This window comes from Apus apus, chromosome 20 (assembly GCF_020740795.1).
Source record: "Apus apus isolate bApuApu2 chromosome 20, bApuApu2.pri.cur, whole genome shotgun sequence".
Classification (NCBI taxonomy): Eukaryota; Metazoa; Chordata; class Aves; order Apodiformes; family Apodidae; genus Apus; species Apus apus.
Window position 1 is genome coordinate 7,797,786 of NC_067301.1, and position 19,509 is coordinate 7,817,294.

Consider the following 19,509-nt stretch of genomic DNA (forward strand, 5'->3'; position numbering starts at 1 on the left):
AGAAGGGATTTCAGCCAGCAGAATGCAGATGCTCAAGCTGGGGAGTGAGGCAGAAAAAAAAAAGCTAAAAAAGGGGTTTTGCAGCAGGATGCATTTCTCCCAGCAGCTGCGGTGGCGGGTTCTGCAAATCCTGGTGCTCCTCCCAGAGCAGACCAAGCATTGCATTTCCTCCTTTGCGGTGTTCTTCCTTGGAAAAAAGGTGTACATTCTGGATGATGCTGATAGAAGAAGTCCAGACCCAGAGTCTATCACCCTTCACCCTCCCAGGTGATGCCCTGCAGACCTCCTACCCTTTTACATCCATCCCACTTTGTCCCCCAGAATCCCTCTCCCCCATCTATTTGGTACCACAACTGTCATTCCTGGGTGCTTATCTATTCCTTCCAGCATCCTTGTGGGAGTGTCCAGCAATATTCCTGGTTCCAGTGTATCTTGGGTCACTGCTGAGGTGGGACAGGTGGCAGGGGGGCTCTCACTGCACCAGCAAGAAGGAGCAGGAGGTTAATGTCTCCCCACACCGTGTGGTCTGGGTGGGGTTTTTTTTTGTCAGGAATAAGGTTTTTCCTCAAATTTCTAAATACTGCAACAGGCAACCTCAACTCCCAGTGCCTTAAATGTGCTTTTCCCTCTCCCTATGCCCCTTTTCCTCCTGCTCCTGGTGCAGGCAACATCATCTGGGACAATCACCATTGGATGTTCTGGAATTCTCCTCCTTCTCCCCAGCAAGATGTGACCCCTCTCACTGCCCTGTGGGGGGTCACCAACAACTTTATAATATCTCCACTTATACCAAAATGACCCTGGGGTGCAGATGAAAAGCTGGAATTAGGTCTTCTCCCTGGAGAGAGGCTGTTTTCTCTCTGCCTTTTCATAGCAACCTCTTGGTTGGCTGTAATTCCCAGAGGATGCAGCAACTTCCCTTCCCATTCATCTCTGGGGGGATGTGAGAGGTCCCGGGAGGATGAGCAGTGGAGTGAGGGAGCTGAATTTTTCCCATTCCCATCCTTGGATCTAGCTCAACGTTTTCCTGCTTTGCCCACCTCTGTCCAGATCAGCTGAGAAACCTGTGGCTGCAAACTCCTGCTCCATGTCTTTCCACCTTTCCCCATGCCCTGAAGATCCCTCCTTGGAGCAAAAGATCTCCCTGAAAAATAATGCCTGGAAAACCCTTTGAGCTGCTACACCAAGAGCAGCTCTGAGGTTTCCTCCCCCAGGACAGAAGGAAAAGTCAGGAAATGTCGGATGCATCCTAGGAAATTTCCCTTTGTTCCCAAGGCTGGAGATTTATGGCTCTGATAATTCTTCCTGCAGTTCTTCATCTCACGTCTGTCCCAACGAGTATTTTCTTTGCCATAAAAGCTTCAGCCCTGGACAATAAATTTCAGGAGGTGGTTTTGGAGTGACAGTTTTTCTTCTTCCCTTCCTTTTTGCCTTTCAAAATGAGCAAAACAAAACAAAACCAGAAAAAAAGGGAACATTTTTTTTAGTCCAAGTTGAGTTTTGCCCAAGGATGAGAAGCGCTGGGGGGGGGTGGGAGGAGGGGTTTCATCCTGAGAAATGCTGGTTTTGAGGGGTTAATCCCCAGAAATTCCCTTCTCCTGGGTCTTTTTTGAAAAAAAACCAAACAAACATTTTAACCTTCTAATGAATTGATTGGAGCTGTTCTAGCCTCAAAATGTGCCTCTATCACCTGGATCCCTTTCAATCTGCCTTTTCCTCCTTGTTTAACCCTCATCTTGGCTTCTCAGAAGAGGGGGGATAAGTCTGAAGGCACTGAGGGAACACAGGGAAGGAATGAGTCCTTCCCAGTCCTAAAAAGAGCCTTTTTCCACTTAAAAATGACAATCCCAGCTTGGGGCTGGAGACAGGAGTTGACAATATGATAACAGGACAGAAACACGTGGGTTTTAGCAGGTAAATAATAAAGAAATTATAGTTATTGCTATCTTCATAGAAATTTTGCAAATAAACCTGTTAAGTAAAAATGCATTAAAAAATTAAATCTCTTTAAAGTGAAAATATTTTGAAAATAAAAATCTATTTATAATTTAAAAAGCAGGCTCAAAGCTGCTCGTGCATTTAGAAAAGTGATCACAAGGATCCTGTATATGTTTGTTGGGTTTTTTTGCAGGTGACTGATGGTGGCACCATCAAGCAGAAGATCTTCACCTTCGATGCCATGTTCTCCACCAATTTCTCCCACATGGAAAATTATAGGAAGAGGGAAGATCTGGTCTACCAGTCCACCGTGCGGTAAGTCACCTTGATGTCACCTCCCTTGATGTGCTGGCTGCTTTTCAATGCCTATTTGGAGGAACTGGTGATGCTCGAGATGCTCAGGGGTTGCTCAGGAGAAGCTGGAGATGATCAGTGGATGCTCAGGAGAAGCTGGAGATGCTCAGGTGTTGCTCAGGAGAAGCTGGAGGTGCTCAGGTGTTGCCCAGGGGGATGCTTAGGGCATACTCAGGGGTTGCTCAGGCAATATTCAGAGGCTGCTCGGGTGGTTGCTGAGAGAAGGGTCAGGGAATGCTCAGGAGAAGCTGAAGGTGCTCAGGGGATGCTCAGGAGAAGCTGGAGGTTGCTCAGGGGATGCTCAGGAGAAGCTGGAGGTTGCTCAGGGGCTTGTTCAGAGAAGGGTCAGGCTCAGAGGATGCTCGGAAGCACCAGGAGATGCTCAGAGGCTGCTCCACTCCTCAGGTTTTGTTTCCCCATGCAGCACAGGCTCTGCTCAGCTGCGTGCTGGGATGTTGTACAAATTCCTGACATGACTAATTATTGTTTAGAGGATGTTTTGGCTGCTTCCCGAAGGGATTACACATTCCCTAACTCAACAACCTCACTCTCCTGCCATCAACCCAGCTCTCCTCAAGCAGGGAGCACCAGGAAAATCAGCAATTAAACCAGAATAAAACATCCCCCCGTGCATGAGACATCCCGACCATGAGCATCCCTTGAGCAAGGGATGAGGCCATCACACCACCCTGGAGAGGCAAAGCAGCTGTTTTTTCTGGCTCCAAAACCTCTGTTTTGGTTTGGTTGTGAGTCTTTTCCTCCCTTTTCACCGGGTACTGTAGAACTAATAGAATTTGCAGGCAGAAAATTTCACAGCCCCAGGACCAAGGACTTAAAAGCCTTGGCAACCATCGGCGCGGTGCCGGCAAATCAGCCATGGAGCCAAGGATGTTGGTGGTAAAAAGTCTTTTCACACAGTTGTTTGCAGAGGAAAGCAACAAGTAGCCTGGGGAGAAAGGAGATGTTTCTCAGAGGGTATGAAAAGGGTTGTTTTCTGGGTCATTGGCTTGATGCTTTTTGGGGTTGTTGTTTTTTTTAGGGGGGTTTCCTGCTGTTTTTCAGGCTCTGGGGAAGGACCAGGTTTGGCGATGGGTCACTCTCTCCCCAGAAATTCCCACTCAGCTTTTCCTCTCCAGTTCATTTTACCCTTCTGTATTTTCTGCTGGTTATTTCTTTATTTCTTTATTCCTGATTTTAATCTTTTCCATGGAGTGAGCATGTTGGTGCCATCCCAGGGAGTGTCATCCCAAGCAGCACAGCTCTTATCTGCACGGTGCAGAGCGCGGCCGCCGCTGCCTCTTTTCATCCCGGCTTTGAACGCCGCCCGCTCGGATGTGAAGAGCAAAGCTGGCAGATATCCAGCCCTGCCTTCTTTTCTCAATTATTTCTTTCTTTTTCTTTTTCCCCTCCTCTGTTTTAAAAAAACCCCACCCTCATCAAGGAAGTCACTGCTTTATGAATATCTATAGGATTTATGTTTTTTTTCCCCTTGATTTCCATACTTAGAGGACACAAAGGACACGACTTGGCTTTGCAAGCCCTTCTCTCCTCTCCCTGCCCAACATCTAAACCTCAAACTGACCAACTTAGACCATTTTATACCCAAATCCATGCTCAAACCCAAAAGGGCTTGTCCTCTGTGGTGAGTGGCATCCATCAGGAGGGAGAAGTTTCCCAGCTTGGTGAAGATGGAAGCCACTAACGAAGGGTGTGGATTATTTCCTGTTCCATGTGTGGGTAATTAGAGGCTGGACCAGATGGTGGAAGCTTCAGCTGAAAGTGTCTTGGCCATTAAAAGGAGCTGCCAAGTGACTGTTTGCTTTGATGGGGGCTTAGTTTGTGCTGGTGGGATCTTGCATGGCAAGGGGGAGGCACGGGAAGGTAGCCAGGAGCTTGTGGAAAGGATCTGAAGAGCCAGCATTGTGTTTCCCCCTGGCCAAGGAAGCCCCATGAGGTGCACACCTGGGTTTGTCAGGAAAAGTGTCAGGGTTAAGGTGGAGGTTGTTTGCTGGGTGCTCCGTGTGGGAATTGTTCCCATCTTGTTGCTGTGGTGGGATGCTGGGAGGTGGCACAGTGTTGCTAGTGAGGTGGGATGGTGGTGGTGGTGAGGTGGGATGGTAGAACTGATGAGCTGGAATGACATTTCTGGCTGACAAAGCAGGATGATGCTTCTGGATGGTGAGGTAGGATGATGTTGCTGGTGAGATGGGATGATGCCAACCGAGAAAGTGGCTCCTTTGCAGCTGGTGTGGGAGTTTCTGCCTCCAGCAACAGAGAGCCTTTTGCACATCTAGACAAAGTATCGAGATAAAAGATCTAGACAAGATATTGATGCAAAGGGTCTAGATAACACATCATCAATGTGCCTTCTGGGTTTCCCTCGAGTTTGGGCTTCTCATGCTTTCCAATCACCATGCTTTACCTCAGCCCTTACATCCCCCAAGTCCTCCATCCCACCCACACCAGCACTTGGCAGGGTCAAACGTCCATGTGTGGCAGGTTCCTGCTCCCAGTGATGCCTTTCCCACCTGGAAGCTTCTCCTTTCAATAATGGAATCACTTCCCCTCCTGAAGAGCTGTCAGTGCTGGTAAACTCCAGCTGTTAAAACACATTACACAGCTCCCTCCTGCAGCCTTGGCACTTATTAATAGTTTATTGATCCCCATCGCTGGTGAAGAACAAGCCCATGGGACGCCTCGGCATCCGGGTGCTGACCGGCTGCATCCCATGGGACAATGGGGTTGGGATGGAGGGGGAGCAAGAGGTGAGCCCTGGCTGTTCCCCCCCAGCCTTCCTGAGGTTCGTATTTCGGACAATGGTCCCTATGAGTGTCATGTGGGGATTTATGACCGAGCCACACGGGAGAAAGTGGTCCTGGCATCTGGGAACGTGTTCCTCAATGTGATGGGTGAGCGCAGCCCCTCTCTGGGGGGGTGGGGAGTGGAGGGAAAAGGGATGTGGGGTCTGAGGGTGGGGGACAATAGGGATTTGGCTCATTTTCCCATCCCTAGGGATGGGGCCGGGGATGAGAACAGGGCTGGAGATGGGGATGGGTATAGGGACAGGGATGGTGATGGGAACTGGGGTGATGATGGGGACAGGGATGGGAATGGGGACAGGAATGAGGATGAAGATGTGGGTGGAGAACGGGATAGGGGTGGTGATGGGAACAGGGATGGTGATGGGGACAGGGATGGGAATGGGGACAGGAATGGGGACGAAGATGTGGATGGAGAAAAGGCCAGGGATAAAGATGGGGACAAGGATGAGAATGGCAACGGGAACAGGGATGGGACAAGGATGCATGTGGGGATGGGTATAGGGATGAGGATAGGGATGGGGGATGGAGATGGGGGAGTGTTGAGGACCCTGTGCTAAGACCCTGGCTCTGCTCCCTGGCAGCTCCTCCCACATCCATCTCGGTGCTCGCTGCCGACACACCAGCGCCCTTCAGCCGCTACCAGGCTCAGAACTTCACCCTGGTGTGCGTGGTCTCTGGTGGCAAGCCCGCCCCCCTGGTGAGCCCCCAGCCTCTTGAATCTTTCATATATATGTATACGTGTATGAAGCAAGCATCAAAAATACATATCTATATAAAATATATATAACATATCTATGCTGCTTTGGGAGGCAAAATAAGGCAAAGAGCTGCTTGCTCCCCACATCTTGCCCTACAGCAGCTTTCCTTGGAGACCTTGGGAAGGAGCCCTGTGCAAAGGGTGGTGGCTGTCCCCACCAGCCTCCCTGTCCCATTTGTCCCCACACAGGTGTACTTCAAGAGGGATGGAGAACCCATTGAGGCCACCCCTCTCCCGGAGCCGCCGGTCGGCACCGGGAACTGGGCACCCCGTAACCTCCTTCACCGTGACCTGGATGACACCAAGGTGCCCAAATCTCTGGCAGCTGAAGGAGGGGTGGGAGGTGGGCAACTCTTGGCCACAGCAGACCCCCCACGGGGGCTGGCAGCCGAGAGGGATCCGGTCACCGAGGTCATCCCGGAAACTGTGGTGAGCCGGGAATTCCCGCGGTGGGTGCACGTGGCCGAGCCCATCTACTACTTCCGCCACACGCACGCGCCGCTGAGCGACGGGACGGTGGAGGCGCGGGCCACCCTCACCTGGACCCTGAACCCCCAAATTGACAACGAGGCACTCTTCAGCTGCGAGGTGAAGCACCCGGCGCTCTCCATGCCCATGCAGTCTGAGGTGACACTTGGTAAGCTTGGCCACCACACCTGAGTTGTGGAGGGGGGGTTTTGCCCTTGGTCAGGGCTGTGGTGGTGGGTGTGGGGATGAGCAGGGAGGGTGTTTAAGCTGGGGGTGGTGGACATTGGTTTGGTGGGTCTTTGTTGCCTGCAGGAAAGATGAGGAAGACGGCAGCCTCTGAATGTTACCTCCTATGGAGGAGGAGAGGATGGGATAGAGGAGCTCCTCTAGACTGGGGTCATGTTTGGACCAGGGTGGCGACACCTTCCTCTCATACTGACTTCACCTCCATCCATCTATACCCAGTCCCAAGAGACCTGAGGACATGCCATGACCCTGATTTGCAATGACTCTTGTTGGCCGTGACCACCCAACTCATCCCAGTGGGGATTGCTGGTGGGGGGGGTCCCCTTGCATAGGGGCAGCCTGTGGTGCTGATGAGGCCCCAGCTGTGGTAGGGTGGTGGGACTGAGGCCAGGGCTGCCCCTTGGTTCCCAGCATGCCCAGGACCCTACAAGAGAGGAAGCTCCCAAAGACACGATGGGGGCTGGTGAACAAGAGTATTTAGTGGGACTCAAGTAGGGCTGGGGGTCCTCTACTCACTCCTGGTTCCCTGACAGAAAAGGCTGAGCTCTCCACTGGGGTCGCCCCAGCTTTGGGGTACCTCCTGGTTTGACTGCTCTAGCTTTCCTCCCTTTAGCTGGGTGGAGAAGACTGGGCTGTGTTCTTGGCCAGGTAGGGCACTTGGCTCACTGCATCAGCAATGATGGACCATCTCCTGGCGAGCTTTCCCTCATTGGCTTTTCACCCATCTTTGGCTCAGGCTTCAGTGCGCACAAGCCTCTCTTTGCTGATGTTCCATCTCCTTTCCTCCAGCTCATCAACCCCCTCAATTAGTGGGAGGTTGGTGGCAACAAGGAGGTCAACAAGAGGTTGGCAGCCAACAAGGAGGGCAGCAGGTCTCCTGCTAATAGCTTGTCCTCCATTATCTGTTCCTCCCCACAATGAGCGCTCTCTCCCAGAATACAACTGTCCAAAAAAAATGCCCTCAGTTCTGCATTTTCACACCTTCATTAGAAGCTGTGTCCTTCACCACTGATGCATCCCATTACAGTTGTCTATCAATCTTGCAGTCCTCCTATTCTTCTGCCTGCTGGGTCCTTGCCTACCTGTCTATCAATCATTTGGATGTCTGTCAGCCTGCCCATCAATCACCCAGCCATCAGCACCCCCCTCTCCTTTATCATTAGTAACTGTTATTAACCCCAGCCAAGGGCACCCACCAGCTCCAGGAACCCCTCTTGGCTGATGCCCCTTCTTGTCCCCATTCCCTTGCAGTCGCTCCCAAGGGCCCGAAGATCACGATGACCCCGACGAGAGCTCGTGTCGGAGACACCGTGAGGATCTTGGTGCAGGGCTTCCAGGTCAGCATCCCCATCCAGCCCCATGGCTGTGAGGCAGTGCCACACCAATGGGCAGCCTTGCATCCACACCACCACTTTGCATGGTTGGCTTGGTGACCTTGGGTTGAACCATCACAGTCCCTACACTGGTGTGGGGTTTGCTCACCCAGCTCACCTCTCCCCATCTCCCCACAGAACGAAGTCTTCCCTGAGCCCCTCTTCACCTGGACACGGGTGGGGAGCAGGCTCCTCGATGGCAGTGCTGAGCATGATGGCAAGGAGCTGGTGCTGGAACGAGTGCCAGCTGAGCTCAACGGCTCCATGTACCGCTGCACCGCCCAGAACCCCCTGGGCTCCACCGACACCCACACCCGGCTCATCGTTTTTGGTAGGGGGGTCACCTCTTCCTCCATACATCCTCACTCATCTCCCGACCTCCCCCCCAGTAAAACCATCTCTCTGTTATTTCTTTCCCATTAGAAAACCCAAATATTCCCAGAGGAACAGAGGACTCCAATGGTGAGTAGTGGTGGGCACCAGTATTTCCACTCAAAACCCCTCAGAGAGAGAAGGACCATGAAGAGACCATCTCTCCTTGCATGGCCCCAAGCCCTTGAACATCTCTTCTTCCATGGTGCCAAGACCTTGGCCATCTCTCCTTGCATGGCCCCAAGACCTTGGCCATCTCTCCTTACTTGGCCCCAAGTCCTTCCCCTTAGCACCAAAAGGGTGCAGCATCTCTCGACCTGCTGCCTGTCCCACACAACCTCCATAGCAAGTTTAGGATGGGGATCTCCCCCCCACCCCAGAAAAAAAGAGGTGGTGGCCCCATTCTATTTTGAACCCAAGTGTCAAGACCCAGCTCCTGAACTTCCCAACCCTTTTCTCCTCCTGCCTAGGTTCACTTACCAGCCACTGCGGCTTCAGACTAGTTTTGGCACTCACCCTAACAGTGATCCTGGAGCTAACGTGAAGCTTTGCCTGCCTCTTCTTCCTCCTCCTCTGTATGGCTCCACCTGGCATTTCCACCTTCCCCAACCGGTTCTCTCGCTCTCTCTCTCTCATTTATTATTTTTTTTTTCTATACTATTTACAGTCTCAGTCTCTTTCTGTCTGTGTCTTGGCTTCCTCAGACAATTTAATTAAAAGGAAAAAGAAAAATCTCCCCTGGTAAAAGGTTGTGCTTAATGGTTTGCCTTGTGCTGGGGCACCCAAAACTGTTCTGGGGCACCCAGAACCATGTTGGTGCACCCAGAGGCTTTGCAAGGGCTAGGGGAGGGGGGGGGGGGGTCTCTTATGAAAGGGCTAAATTTCCCCTGGAAAAGTCCAGTTATACCATTCCCACTGCACTGAGCTGCTTCAGGTCTCAGCTCCCAGGCTAGCAACCACACGGATCCCCAACATCAGGGAGAATGGGGACAAGTCCTATGCATGGATGGTGGCCCCGGGAACCCAAAAGCTGCAGATCACTGGCCTGAAACCCCAGGACTTTGGTTGGGATAAATTGGTTTTGCTGGAAGATGGGAGCCATGCACAGCACTTGTCCTGGCCCGGGTGGTCAATCTCTAGTGACAGGTGGCTCCAGACCCAAAATGTCAGCTCTCACACATGAGCAGGCAGCACGTGTCCCACCCATGCCACCCTCCCCATCCCTCTTAGCTAACTTTTGCCCTGGAAACAGTTAATGGTGCAGTAGGGCCAGATCCTGCCTGGTCCTGTGGTAGCCCATGCTGGGGTGCATCCCACCATGGTGTCACTCCGGGTGCAGGATGGATCTTTGCAAAAACCAAGTGGTTTTGCCCCGATCCTGCTTGCTTCTGGGAGATGTTGGTGCTTTCCCTGCCTGCTTGCGCCCCCCCCGTGGTGCCCCAAGAACACCCGGGGGCAGATACAGAGAGAGAGGAGCTCAAGGATGGGATGTTCTCCCACCTTTTCCTCCAGGAACTCTTAATCCTAGAGGATTACCCAGCAGCCGTGCAGAGCTTCATCTTTCCAAAGCCCCGTACAAGTGCTAAGCATTATTATTACTATTATGATTAATTATTATTAAGCAGATTCAGTCCTTACCATGCTCCACTGCCAACCTCGCTCCGAGCCATTTCCTGGCCTCAAAGGAGCTGAACAAACATGCAGCAGCTCAGGAGTTTCTTCCCATATCCAGTAAATTGGGCTGGCAGAGATGCAAGGACAGACAGCTGCTGGCTGGGATGCAGGAGGATCATCCCAAAACATCTGGATCCCTTTGGACCAGCTTCCCAAGCCCCTGCTCCCTCCCTGACTGCTTTCACACCTCCATTCCAAGGGAATCTTCTTTTCTTTTTTTCATGGGAACCCCTTTATTTCTTAAAAGAACCTTTCTTTTTAGGGAAATCCCAGTGACTCAGTTTACCCCCACGCTGCTGAGCAGGCAGGAGAGCTCTCCCCTACCACGGGGCTGATGCTTCTCTCCCTCCTTGCTGGATTGGAGATGCGCCAGGGGCCTCATCCCAATGTGATTAAACAACTATTAGGCCTTCTCACTTGGAAAGAAAAAAGTAAAAATGGGGATTTACAGACTCCCAAACCTCCATTTAAATGCAAATGTGGTGATTTTTAGCCCAGAACCATGGAAATGAGGAACATTAGAGAGGCAGTGCCACGATCAACTGGCTCCACTTGGTGCCAGCTCTAGAACAATGTGGCCTCCCCATCCAGTGGCTGGGAGAGGACTGGTGGGCTTGGGGATCCTGCACATCCCAAATCCACCCTTCTGTGGGCATTCAGGGTGCTTAGATCTTTCCCTGGTGATGGATCAGGCTATAGGATGGGACCTTCTTGGCACCAGCAGCACCCTAATAATGACTGAGGGGACACCAGAGCCACTGCCTGCTTTCCCAGAAGTCCTCCAAGGTGAGGAACATGGAGAGATGCCAAAGGAGAGATGCAAAGTCAAACCTCCCAAGCCGTGCTGGACCCTACCTTCACCTCCTCCTTCACCCACCACCTGCCTCCCCATCCCAATCCCCCTTCCTACAAGTAATTCCAAAATACACCAATTAAATCCCTGCCTCCCCCCTGTTGGATGAGGCCCTGGCAGTGAATAATGCAGGAGGTTGGAAGGGGAAAAAGCTGCTCAGGGTGGTTCATTATTGATGAGAGACGACAGATCGGTGGCTGACAACCTGCCGGAGCAATATGATTAGCTGGTAAAAAATTAATCACACTTCTGAGAGCTGACGCCAGCCCAAAACCCCACAGAGCAGCATTATCGATGGTCCCTAATTTCAGGAGACTTTGAGAAGATTTTAGGAAAATTGGGACCAGATAATTACATTCAATTAGAGTCACCAAGTGCCGAGATGTCACCGCTGCTCGGGGCAGCGCGGCCACTCGTCCTCTTCACCCCAAGGCACAGATCAATAGACATTTACTCAGGGACGTGTTTTTGCCACTGGGATTCTCCTTCCCAACATCATCTCCCATAGCTCGAGCTCGGCAGCTGGGCTCTGGAAAGCCCATCCTGCCATTTCAGAAGACAACAGCACCCAGAACATGCTGTCCACAAAAAATGCCCTCACCTCCCCTTGCCCTCCATGTTTCAGCATCCCAAGGTCCATAAAACCCATTGGTAACGTGGATAACGGTGCTCATCCTGACAATAACTCCAGTTGGGATTTGGCAGCCCAACCTTGGACCTCTCAAGAATGGAGCACATCTGAGCCCCCAGCCCTTTGAGTTATTAGGGTGGGAGGCACAAAACCAGGATGCTCCAGCTCGACAGGGCTGGGAATGCCGGTGGGAGCAGTGGTGGGCTTTGCTCTGTGCTTCCCCTGCCTCCCCCACCTCCTTACTGAGAACTGTGGCTGAGTCCACAGGGCCACCATGAACATGGATAATTCACACTTCCCAGATCAGGACCACGAGGATCTGTGCAGAGCCACCCGTGGATTAACAACTGTGGCAGGGAGGGATGAAGAACCCCAAGGTCATGGTCCATCGCACCCACACCTCCTACGAGGAGCTGTTTCAGCATCTCCTGGACTCATTTCTCCAGCAAATCCCCCTGGATCAGTCCCAAGCCAGTGGGGAGCAAGTCCCTGCATTCAACCAGGAGCAGCCACCCACCCCCCCACACATTTTGGCTGCTTCTGGGTCGCCTTGTAGGGCCTTGTTTCTTTATGCATCTCTCAGCATGCGAGACATTCCCCTGGGGGGGGAAAGGAAATTGATTTTCTCCCTTTGAATTCAGCTCACTCGGTGGGGGCTGCAGGGCTGACATTCCCCTGGTCCCCTCCTCTCCCCCTGCTATGGTCCAGACATGGGGACCCAGTTTGCCCCGGGGACACTGGGAACAACAATCCCTCTAAATCTTTGAAATTCAGAGCAGAACCAGAAACGTCACTGACGTCTTTCCAGGGGGGAGACAGAAACAAGCATGACACTGTCTGGCATCCTTCGTGTCTCAGTTTCCCCACAGGAGTCTAATCCCTCACTCAGCAGCAAACTGAAGTGCTGCTTTGCACCTCTCCCATCCCAAACTTCTTTGTGATCCCCAAGATTTTGTTCATTTCCCTTGATTCCTCCCTCTCCCCACACACATGCAGGGCCCTGCAGCTTCACTCCTACCTTCATTTGCTCTTCACTGCTCAATTTCACGCCCCCTCTCCCCACTTAAAGCCCCCCCAGCTCTTCCTCGACACTTCCAGCCTGACCCTGAAGCCACCTCCGCGGCTTTCAGGCTCTTTCCCGTCCCCCTTCTCTAGGCAGCGTGCCACAAATGAAGGCCACTTAATTAGTCACCTGCTTCTGCCGTGCAGCAGCTGCTCAATGCCAGACCAAAGGTCTGCCTGGCGCCGGGTGGCTTCTCCCTCCCTCCCAGGGATGAGGAACCTTTTCTAGATGAAAAAAAAAAAACCAACAAAAAAAAACGCGTTTCCTTTTAAACAGTAAAAAAAAAAATAAATAGAGGCAGCACCTTCCGACCTACTTTTCCTCCTTTTCCTGCTTTCTCGTGCTTTTCATAGAATTGTTTCTAGAAATATTGGTTTGGAAAAGCCATTTCAGACCATGGATTCCAGCTCTTTTTTTTCTCTGAGCTTCTCTGTTTACTGGACGGATAAAACTGTCCCTGTGCCGCCAGCTCAGGGGCTGCACCTTTTCCCGGGAGCCCAGCCCAGCTCAAACATGCAAAACTCATCCGGAAACGTCCTGCCAGCTTTGCTCCCTCAAAGTCACCTTGCCCCAAAACCTTCAGCTGCAACGCTCTGGGCTTCGCTCGACAATCATTAATCGGCTTCTCCATATTCCTGGGATGGAAAAATGCCCCAGCGGGTAACCCTGCCCTGGCAGTCCGAGATGCATCTGGCTGGAAAGCTCGTCCTCTCTGCTGCTGCTCTGCTCCTCCTGACTTTGGCTTACAGGTTTTATAAGTCCCGCTCTTTTGCCGGGGGGAAAATCCCACCAGCTGATGTGGGAGGAGAACAGAAGGCAAATGGTGCCCGGGATGGGGATGGAAATGGGGATGGGAACGGGGCTGAGGGGCTGCGGTGGAGGAAGGGGTTTGGTGGGGAAGGGAGGAGAGGTGGTGGGGATGGAGAAGGCAGAGGGAAAGTGGGTATTTCTGGGATGTGGTGGCAAGGGGAGTCAGGGCTGGAAAGGGGTGAGGAGGGGGAGGAAGGAAGGGAGGTGGTTTCTGGGCTGGGGTTGACTTCTAGGAGAGAGGGCACGGGCAGAAAGGGGAGTGAGCTGGGAAGCAAGCTGGGAAGTGAGCTGGGAAGTGAGCTAGGAAGCAATCTGGGAAGCAAGTTGGAGAGTAAGCTAGGAAGTGAGCTTGGAAGTAAGCTGGGAAGCGAGCTGGCAAGCAAGTCAGGAAACAAACTGGGAATCAAGCAAGTAAGCAAGCCAGGAAGCAAGCTGGGAAACAAACTAGCAAGCACGGAAGAAAGTGATCCAGGAAACGAGCTGGGAAGTGATCTGGAAAGCAAGCCAGGAAGTAAGCTGGGAAGTGAGCAAGGAAGTGAACTGCAACATAAGTTGGCAAGTAAGCCAGGAAGCAAGAAAGGAAGTGAGCAGGGAAGCAAGCTGGGAAGTAAGTCAGGAAGTGAGCTGGCAAGTGATCTGGGAAGCAGGAAAGAAAGTGAGCTAGGAAGCAAGTTGGGAAGTAAGCTAGAAAGTGAGCTTGGAAGTAAGCTGACCAGTGATCCAGGAAGTGAGCTGGGAAGCGAGCTGGCAAGCAAGTCAGGAAATGAACTCGGAATCAAGCAAGTAAGCAAGCCAGGAAGCAAGCTGGGAAACAAACTAGCAATCAAGGAAGGAAGTGATCCAGGAAACGAGCTGGGAAATGAGCCAGGAAGCAAACTGGAAAGTGAGCAAGGAAGTGAGCTGCAAAGTAAGCTGGGAAGTAAGTCAGGAAGTGAGCTGGGAAGTGAGATGGACTCTTCTGACCCTGGGAACACGGCTGAACCATGGAGCAGCCATGGGGAGGAGGACACCCTTGCCCTGAGCACTGGGCTTCCCCCTGGGAAGTGGGCAGGTGAGGGACACACCGAGAGCACAGAGCAGGATTCGGCTGTTGGGGACCCGAGGCAGAAGGCCGAGGAGTGCTGGGGGACAATTCAGACCCTCAGCATTGTCTCAGACCTGGGGCTAACGATGACAACAAGCAACGTGGGGTCAGATGCCTCCTACTCTTTCTCCTCGGTGGCAAAGATCCAGGTGGAAGAGAATTACATCCCTGAGCAGGGGGTGAGGGACGGGGCTGGGCAGCCAAGTCCTGGCCTCAAAGGCAAAGTCTATGACTACTACGTCCAGTCCATCTCCCATTCAGTGTCAAAGAAGAAGTCTCTTCCCTACATCCCTCCTGGAATACTGCAGCACCGCAGCTCAGACAGGGTCAGTGAAGAGCTGCATGGCTCTGCAACCCAGGAGCCAGAGCCAGCTTTGGTGACACTGAATCCCATCACCTCCACCATAGTCCCACCACCTACAGAGAGCCTGGAGGTCTCCCCTGAGCCACAATCTCCTGGCCGCAAGGACAGCATCCTGCAGATTGCCGACAGTCCCCACCTCCAGCTGCCCATGGAGGGTTTTGGGGTTGTAGCACCAGCCCTCACACCCCCAGCAAGCCCTCAGCCAGGGCTGACAGCTGATGCCAACTTCTTCCAAAGACCACCACCCACCCACCTGGACCTGGGAAACTGCTATGAGGTCCTCCTCATGGCCAAGGCGCAGAAGAAGGGCGATCTCCAGGAGGCTGCCTACAAGGTGATGAGTGACAACTACTTGCAGGTGCTGAGGACACCCTCCATCTATGGCCGTCTCAACGCTGGCGAGCGGGAGCTCATCCTGCGCCGGAGGATGAAGGGGAAGACGCACGTGGCCGTGGCAGATGTCAATGTGCAGGAGCCCGGCCTCCACACCAGCCGCCTCTGCTACTACGACGACACAGGGGACATCTGGCACCACCTCTGCCATGTCCCACCAGAGGTGGTCTCCCGGGGCTCCGCCATGTGCAACATGTTCAACTACCTCTTTGTGGCGATTGGCTGTGAGGGCACGGGCCGCAGGCAGAGACCCTCCAACCGCGTCTTCTGCTACAACCCCCTGACCAACATCTGGAGGGAAATCTGCCCCCTGAACCAAGCGAGGCCCCACTGCAAGCTCGTGGCCTTGGATGGCCACCTCTACGCCATCGGTGGCGAGTGTCTCTACACGGTGGAGCGCTACGACCCCCGGCAGGACCGCTGGACCTTTGCTGCCCCCCTGCCCCATGACACCTTTGCCGTGGCCCACATGGCCACGGTGTGTGACGGGGAGATCTATGTGACAGGGGGCACCTTGCGCTACGTTCTTCTGCGTTACTCTGCCCGCTCCGACAGCTGGAGGGTCAGCCTGGTTGGTGGGGGCAAGGACAGGACGGTGGAGATGGTGAGCACCAACGGCTTCATCTACCGCTTCGACCTCCACCGCAGCACGGGCATCAGTGTCTACCGCTGTGGAGCCAAGGCCAAGCTGTGGTACGAGTGTGCCACCTACCCCATGACCGACCCATCCAGCTTCCAGTGCGCCGTGGTGGGCAGCCTGGTCCATTGTGTTGGCCGGCACTTCCACGTACGCTTCTTGGCCGACCACATCTCACCACGCTTCGGGACCAAGGAGCTGCAACCCTTCCCATCGCCCCGTGGCAGCCTCCTCCTGGCTGTCCTGGTGCTGCCTGAGGGAGGGATGGTGCAAACACAGGTTTGATGGACCCATGCTGGCGTCTCACACAACAATCATGGTGGCTTAGACAGGACATGATGGTGAAAGCTGGTAGAAGAAGCCACCAGCCCACAACGGACCACGTAGGAAGAAACCAACTCTACCAGGACAATGTTACCCATCAAGCAGGCATCACACGAACCCCCACAAGTAAGGAAGGAGACAAATTGCCCTTGGATCCTGCCGGTAAACCCAGCCTTGAAGGCACAAGGAAGAGCAAAGCAGGAGCTGGGTGGACTTGTTTGCTTAGAGGTATTTAAATATAGGCGTGCTTATTCGGAAACAAATAAACCCCAGGTCTCTAAAGGCCCCCAGCTGTGCACTGCCCCAGGAGTAGCTGCTTTACACTCTGGGTGGTTAATGTTGACATGTAACAGGGGTTGGAGGGTGGAGGAACACAGCAGGGAGGCTTCATCCCTAAGGAGGTATCACCCAAAGGTCACTACCCATCGGCATCATGCCAACATTGAGCCTTCAGGCTTGACATCACCCCAGGGCTGGGGACAGAGGGTGCCCTGTTCCTACCAGTGCCTTGTTATCTATTAATTTATCCTCAGCACAGAATAATATATATATATTTATATATTTATATACCCGCCATGTCAGGAGGCTCCATAGATGTATAGACAGCTGGTCTTAAATGAAATTAAAGTGAACATTTGGTAAAATTAACCACGAGCGACGGTCGTGCATCAATTCCAGCAGCAGCCAAGCCTAATGGGAACAAAGAGGCTGAGGCATGTTTTACATCACTAATTACTGCACAAATGTCTCTGAGGAGGCCACCAAAAGCTAAGCAGGGCTTTGGATGTAGTTGCCCATCCACTATTCCCCCCCAGTTTCAATCACCTCACCCTGCTGCCACCATGTTCTACCCAAAGGCTACTTTGGGTAATTGCATTTTCTTCCCCTGGAGCTGTTAGGGAAATGGTTCATTATCCATCATCTGTCAGCCTCCTGATGGACAAAATCAGCTCCTAGATGGACAAAAACCTCCTGTGCCTGCCTCCTCGGTTGCAGCAGACCATGAGCACAGAGTCATGGATGTACTTGAAGTGCTTGGAGATAAGAGCTGGTGTCAGAGTAGCCCACATTATCACCATGAGGTCTTGCTGGGCAGGGTGGTTTAGGAGAGCTTGGGTTAATGTTCTCTCAAAACACTCCCAAAAGTATTTACAACTTCTCTCAGTCACTGCCTGGAGGCCTCGTGTTCCTGGCCTTCAAGGGCTTCCTATGAAGGTCAGTGGCATCCATCCGTGTTAGGGGACCTTGGAGGCTGCCTTAATTAACCCTGCCTCTGAGTTTTGCTCATTAGCCATAGCATGTTGCTTCTGCTGGTGGGGGTAAGGGATGCACCCTCTCCTTGTGGTCAAACCTGCCACAGTCCAACCTCTTTCACCCATCCTGGGCCAGCTCTTCTTACCTTAGTAGGACGACCCCACAGAGGACGTGCTGGGGCTGCAGCCTTTTGCATCCCATCATCTCTCTCTGCTGGGATGCTTGGGCTGGTAAACCTTGTGAATCAAAAACCTCTTTTTTTAAATTATTAATATTACTGTTATTGTTAGTATTTAACTGCTATTTTAGCCACCTCCACAGCTGGTACTCAGAGCTGCAAGCTCCACAACCTGGGCTCCCATGTGCTGCAACACATCCCTGCTTCTCCTCCAGCAAAACCCAAGCACCTGCTGCTTCACCAGAGCAAATCATAGAACCATTCAGGTTGGAAAAGCCCCTTGGGATTACCCAATCCGACCATCATCCCTACTCTACGAAGTTCTCCCCTAAACAACATCCACCAACACCACATTCAAAACACCCCTTAAACACACCCAGGGAAGGTGACTCCACCACCTCCCTGGGCAGCCTGTTCCAGTGTCCGACCACTCTCTCTGTGAAAAAAGTGTTTCTGAATGCCCAGTCTGACCCTGCCCTGTCACAGCTTGAAGCCCTTCCCTCTTGTTCTGTCGCTGATTACCTGGGAGAAGAGACCAGCACCAGCCTCTCTACAATGACCTTTCAGGTAGCTGTAGAGACTGATGAGGTCTCCCCTCAGCCTCCTCTTCCTCAGACTAAACTAAATCTAGCCCCTTTGCAACCTGCAACTAGACTAAATCCTGCAGAAGCCTCTCGTTCCCCTCAGCATCCCAGCTCCATGCCCTTCATCCTTGGTGAGCTGAGGACACGCTGGCCCATGGGGCACAGGGGAGGGAGCTGGAGCCCTTCCAGGTGACAGCTTTTCTTTTTCACCCCCAGAAAAGTTGTCCTGGGATCCTGCACTGCTCCTGAGTGCCTCTTTTCTTCCTTTTAATATTTCACTTGCCCTTTAACTCTCGCCTGCCAGGCTGTGACCTCAAACCCCGGCAGCTTTTCCGCATTCCCCGGCGAGACGCCGAGCGATGAGTGAGAACGACAGGAGGGTGGGCAGCTCTCCCCCCTCTCCTGCACTCTCCAATATTAACATGATTCACCTAGGGAGGCAATTTTGGAGATTAAAAGCTCCAGGGACAACCAGTGCTGGAGCACTTCTTGTTCTGAAGGGAAGGACAACCAGGTTTGGAGCTAAAAGGACACAGCAGGTTGATGGAAACGTGACTTCTGGCTGCGGCTGAGGGAAAGCAGAAGGGAAGGGACAAATTCAAGATGACACTCAGACCTGGTGGATTTTTTTTTTCTTTATTCCCATACTGGTGGAGGGGAGGAGCCCTTGGAGGGTTGGCAGGTGTGGTGGCAACAATGGCATCACCAACTAACTCCTGCCACCACCATCAGCTGCTGGCATGTAGGACAAGGGGTAGTTGGTTTCTGGCCCAGGTTGCCCAGGGAAGCTGTGGCTGCCCCATCCCTGGCAGTGTTGAAGGGCAGGTTGGATGGGGCTTGGAGCAACCTGGGCTGGTGGGAGGTGTCCCTGCCTATGCAGGGGGGTTGGATCTAGATGATCTTTAAGGTCCCTTCCAACCCAAACCATTCTGTGATTCTATGATTTCCAGCTGTGCTTGGTGCTCACCTCTGTTTTTGTGATGGGCAGTTAGAAGTTACAACAAACCCAGCAGGGCCAGGGGTTACCTGCAGGGTCCTGCTCTTGGGAGCCTCTTCCTTTGCTGAAGCCAGGAACCTCTCTGGGTCAGGGACCACCATGACTGGCTGCTGGAAGAGAAAACACAGCCACCACTGGGCTCATGTAAGTTTGGAAACCAATTTCCACCATCCAGGAGCAATTCTTCCATCCCTATGATTCCCTCAAGTGTGTCACCAAAGATGCTCTCAGCTCCTTCATCCTTCCACCAGTGCCTGAGCCCATCACTGCCCTCTGAGCCTCATTGCCTGATTTATCATAGAATGGTTTGGGTTGGGAAGAACCTTAAAGACC

General features: G+C 52.7%; 2 protein-coding genes across 3 annotated transcripts in view; both read left to right on the forward strand.

Annotated features, from left to right (window-relative positions):
* Window positions 1–9,064, forward strand: part of IGSF21 (immunoglobin superfamily member 21) — a 36,631-nt gene extending 27,567 nt beyond the window's left edge. Inside the window, exons 1-9 of one of the 2 annotated variants that reach the window (XM_051637527.1) lie at window positions 137–267; window positions 2,132–2,253; window positions 5,083–5,201; window positions 5,696–5,811; window positions 6,061–6,508; window positions 7,837–7,922; window positions 8,097–8,289; window positions 8,382–8,420; window positions 8,801–9,064. In XM_051637527.1, the coding sequence (XP_051493487.1) occupies window positions 2,180–2,253; window positions 5,083–5,201; window positions 5,696–5,811; window positions 6,061–6,508; window positions 7,837–7,922; window positions 8,097–8,289; window positions 8,382–8,420; window positions 8,801–8,874 (1,149 nt within the window). In that variant the 5' untranslated portion in view covers window positions 137–267; window positions 2,132–2,179 and the 3' untranslated portion in view covers window positions 8,875–9,064. Of the gene's footprint in view, window positions 1–136; window positions 268–2,131; window positions 2,254–5,082; window positions 5,202–5,695; window positions 5,812–6,060; window positions 6,509–7,836; window positions 7,923–8,096; window positions 8,290–8,381; window positions 8,421–8,800 lie in introns of those variants that run through there. The other variant, XM_051637526.1, reaches the window with a different exon arrangement.
* Window positions 9,065–13,109: 4,045 nt separating this feature from the next.
* KLHDC7A (kelch domain containing 7A) lies at window positions 13,110–16,691 on the forward strand. Its single transcript, XM_051637689.1, has one exon. The coding sequence runs from the start codon at window positions 13,200–13,202 to the stop codon at window positions 16,122–16,124; it is 2,925 nt and encodes a 974-aa protein (XP_051493649.1). The 5' UTR covers window positions 13,110–13,199; the 3' UTR covers window positions 16,125–16,691.
* Window positions 16,692–19,509: the final 2,818 nt, after the last annotated feature.

What these genes read in the sequence shown, in the direction of transcription:
- KLHDC7A (XM_051637689.1), top strand. Translation starts at nt 13,200, where the DNA reads ATGCCCCAGCGGGTAACCCTGCCCTGGCAGTCCGAGATGCATCTGGCT.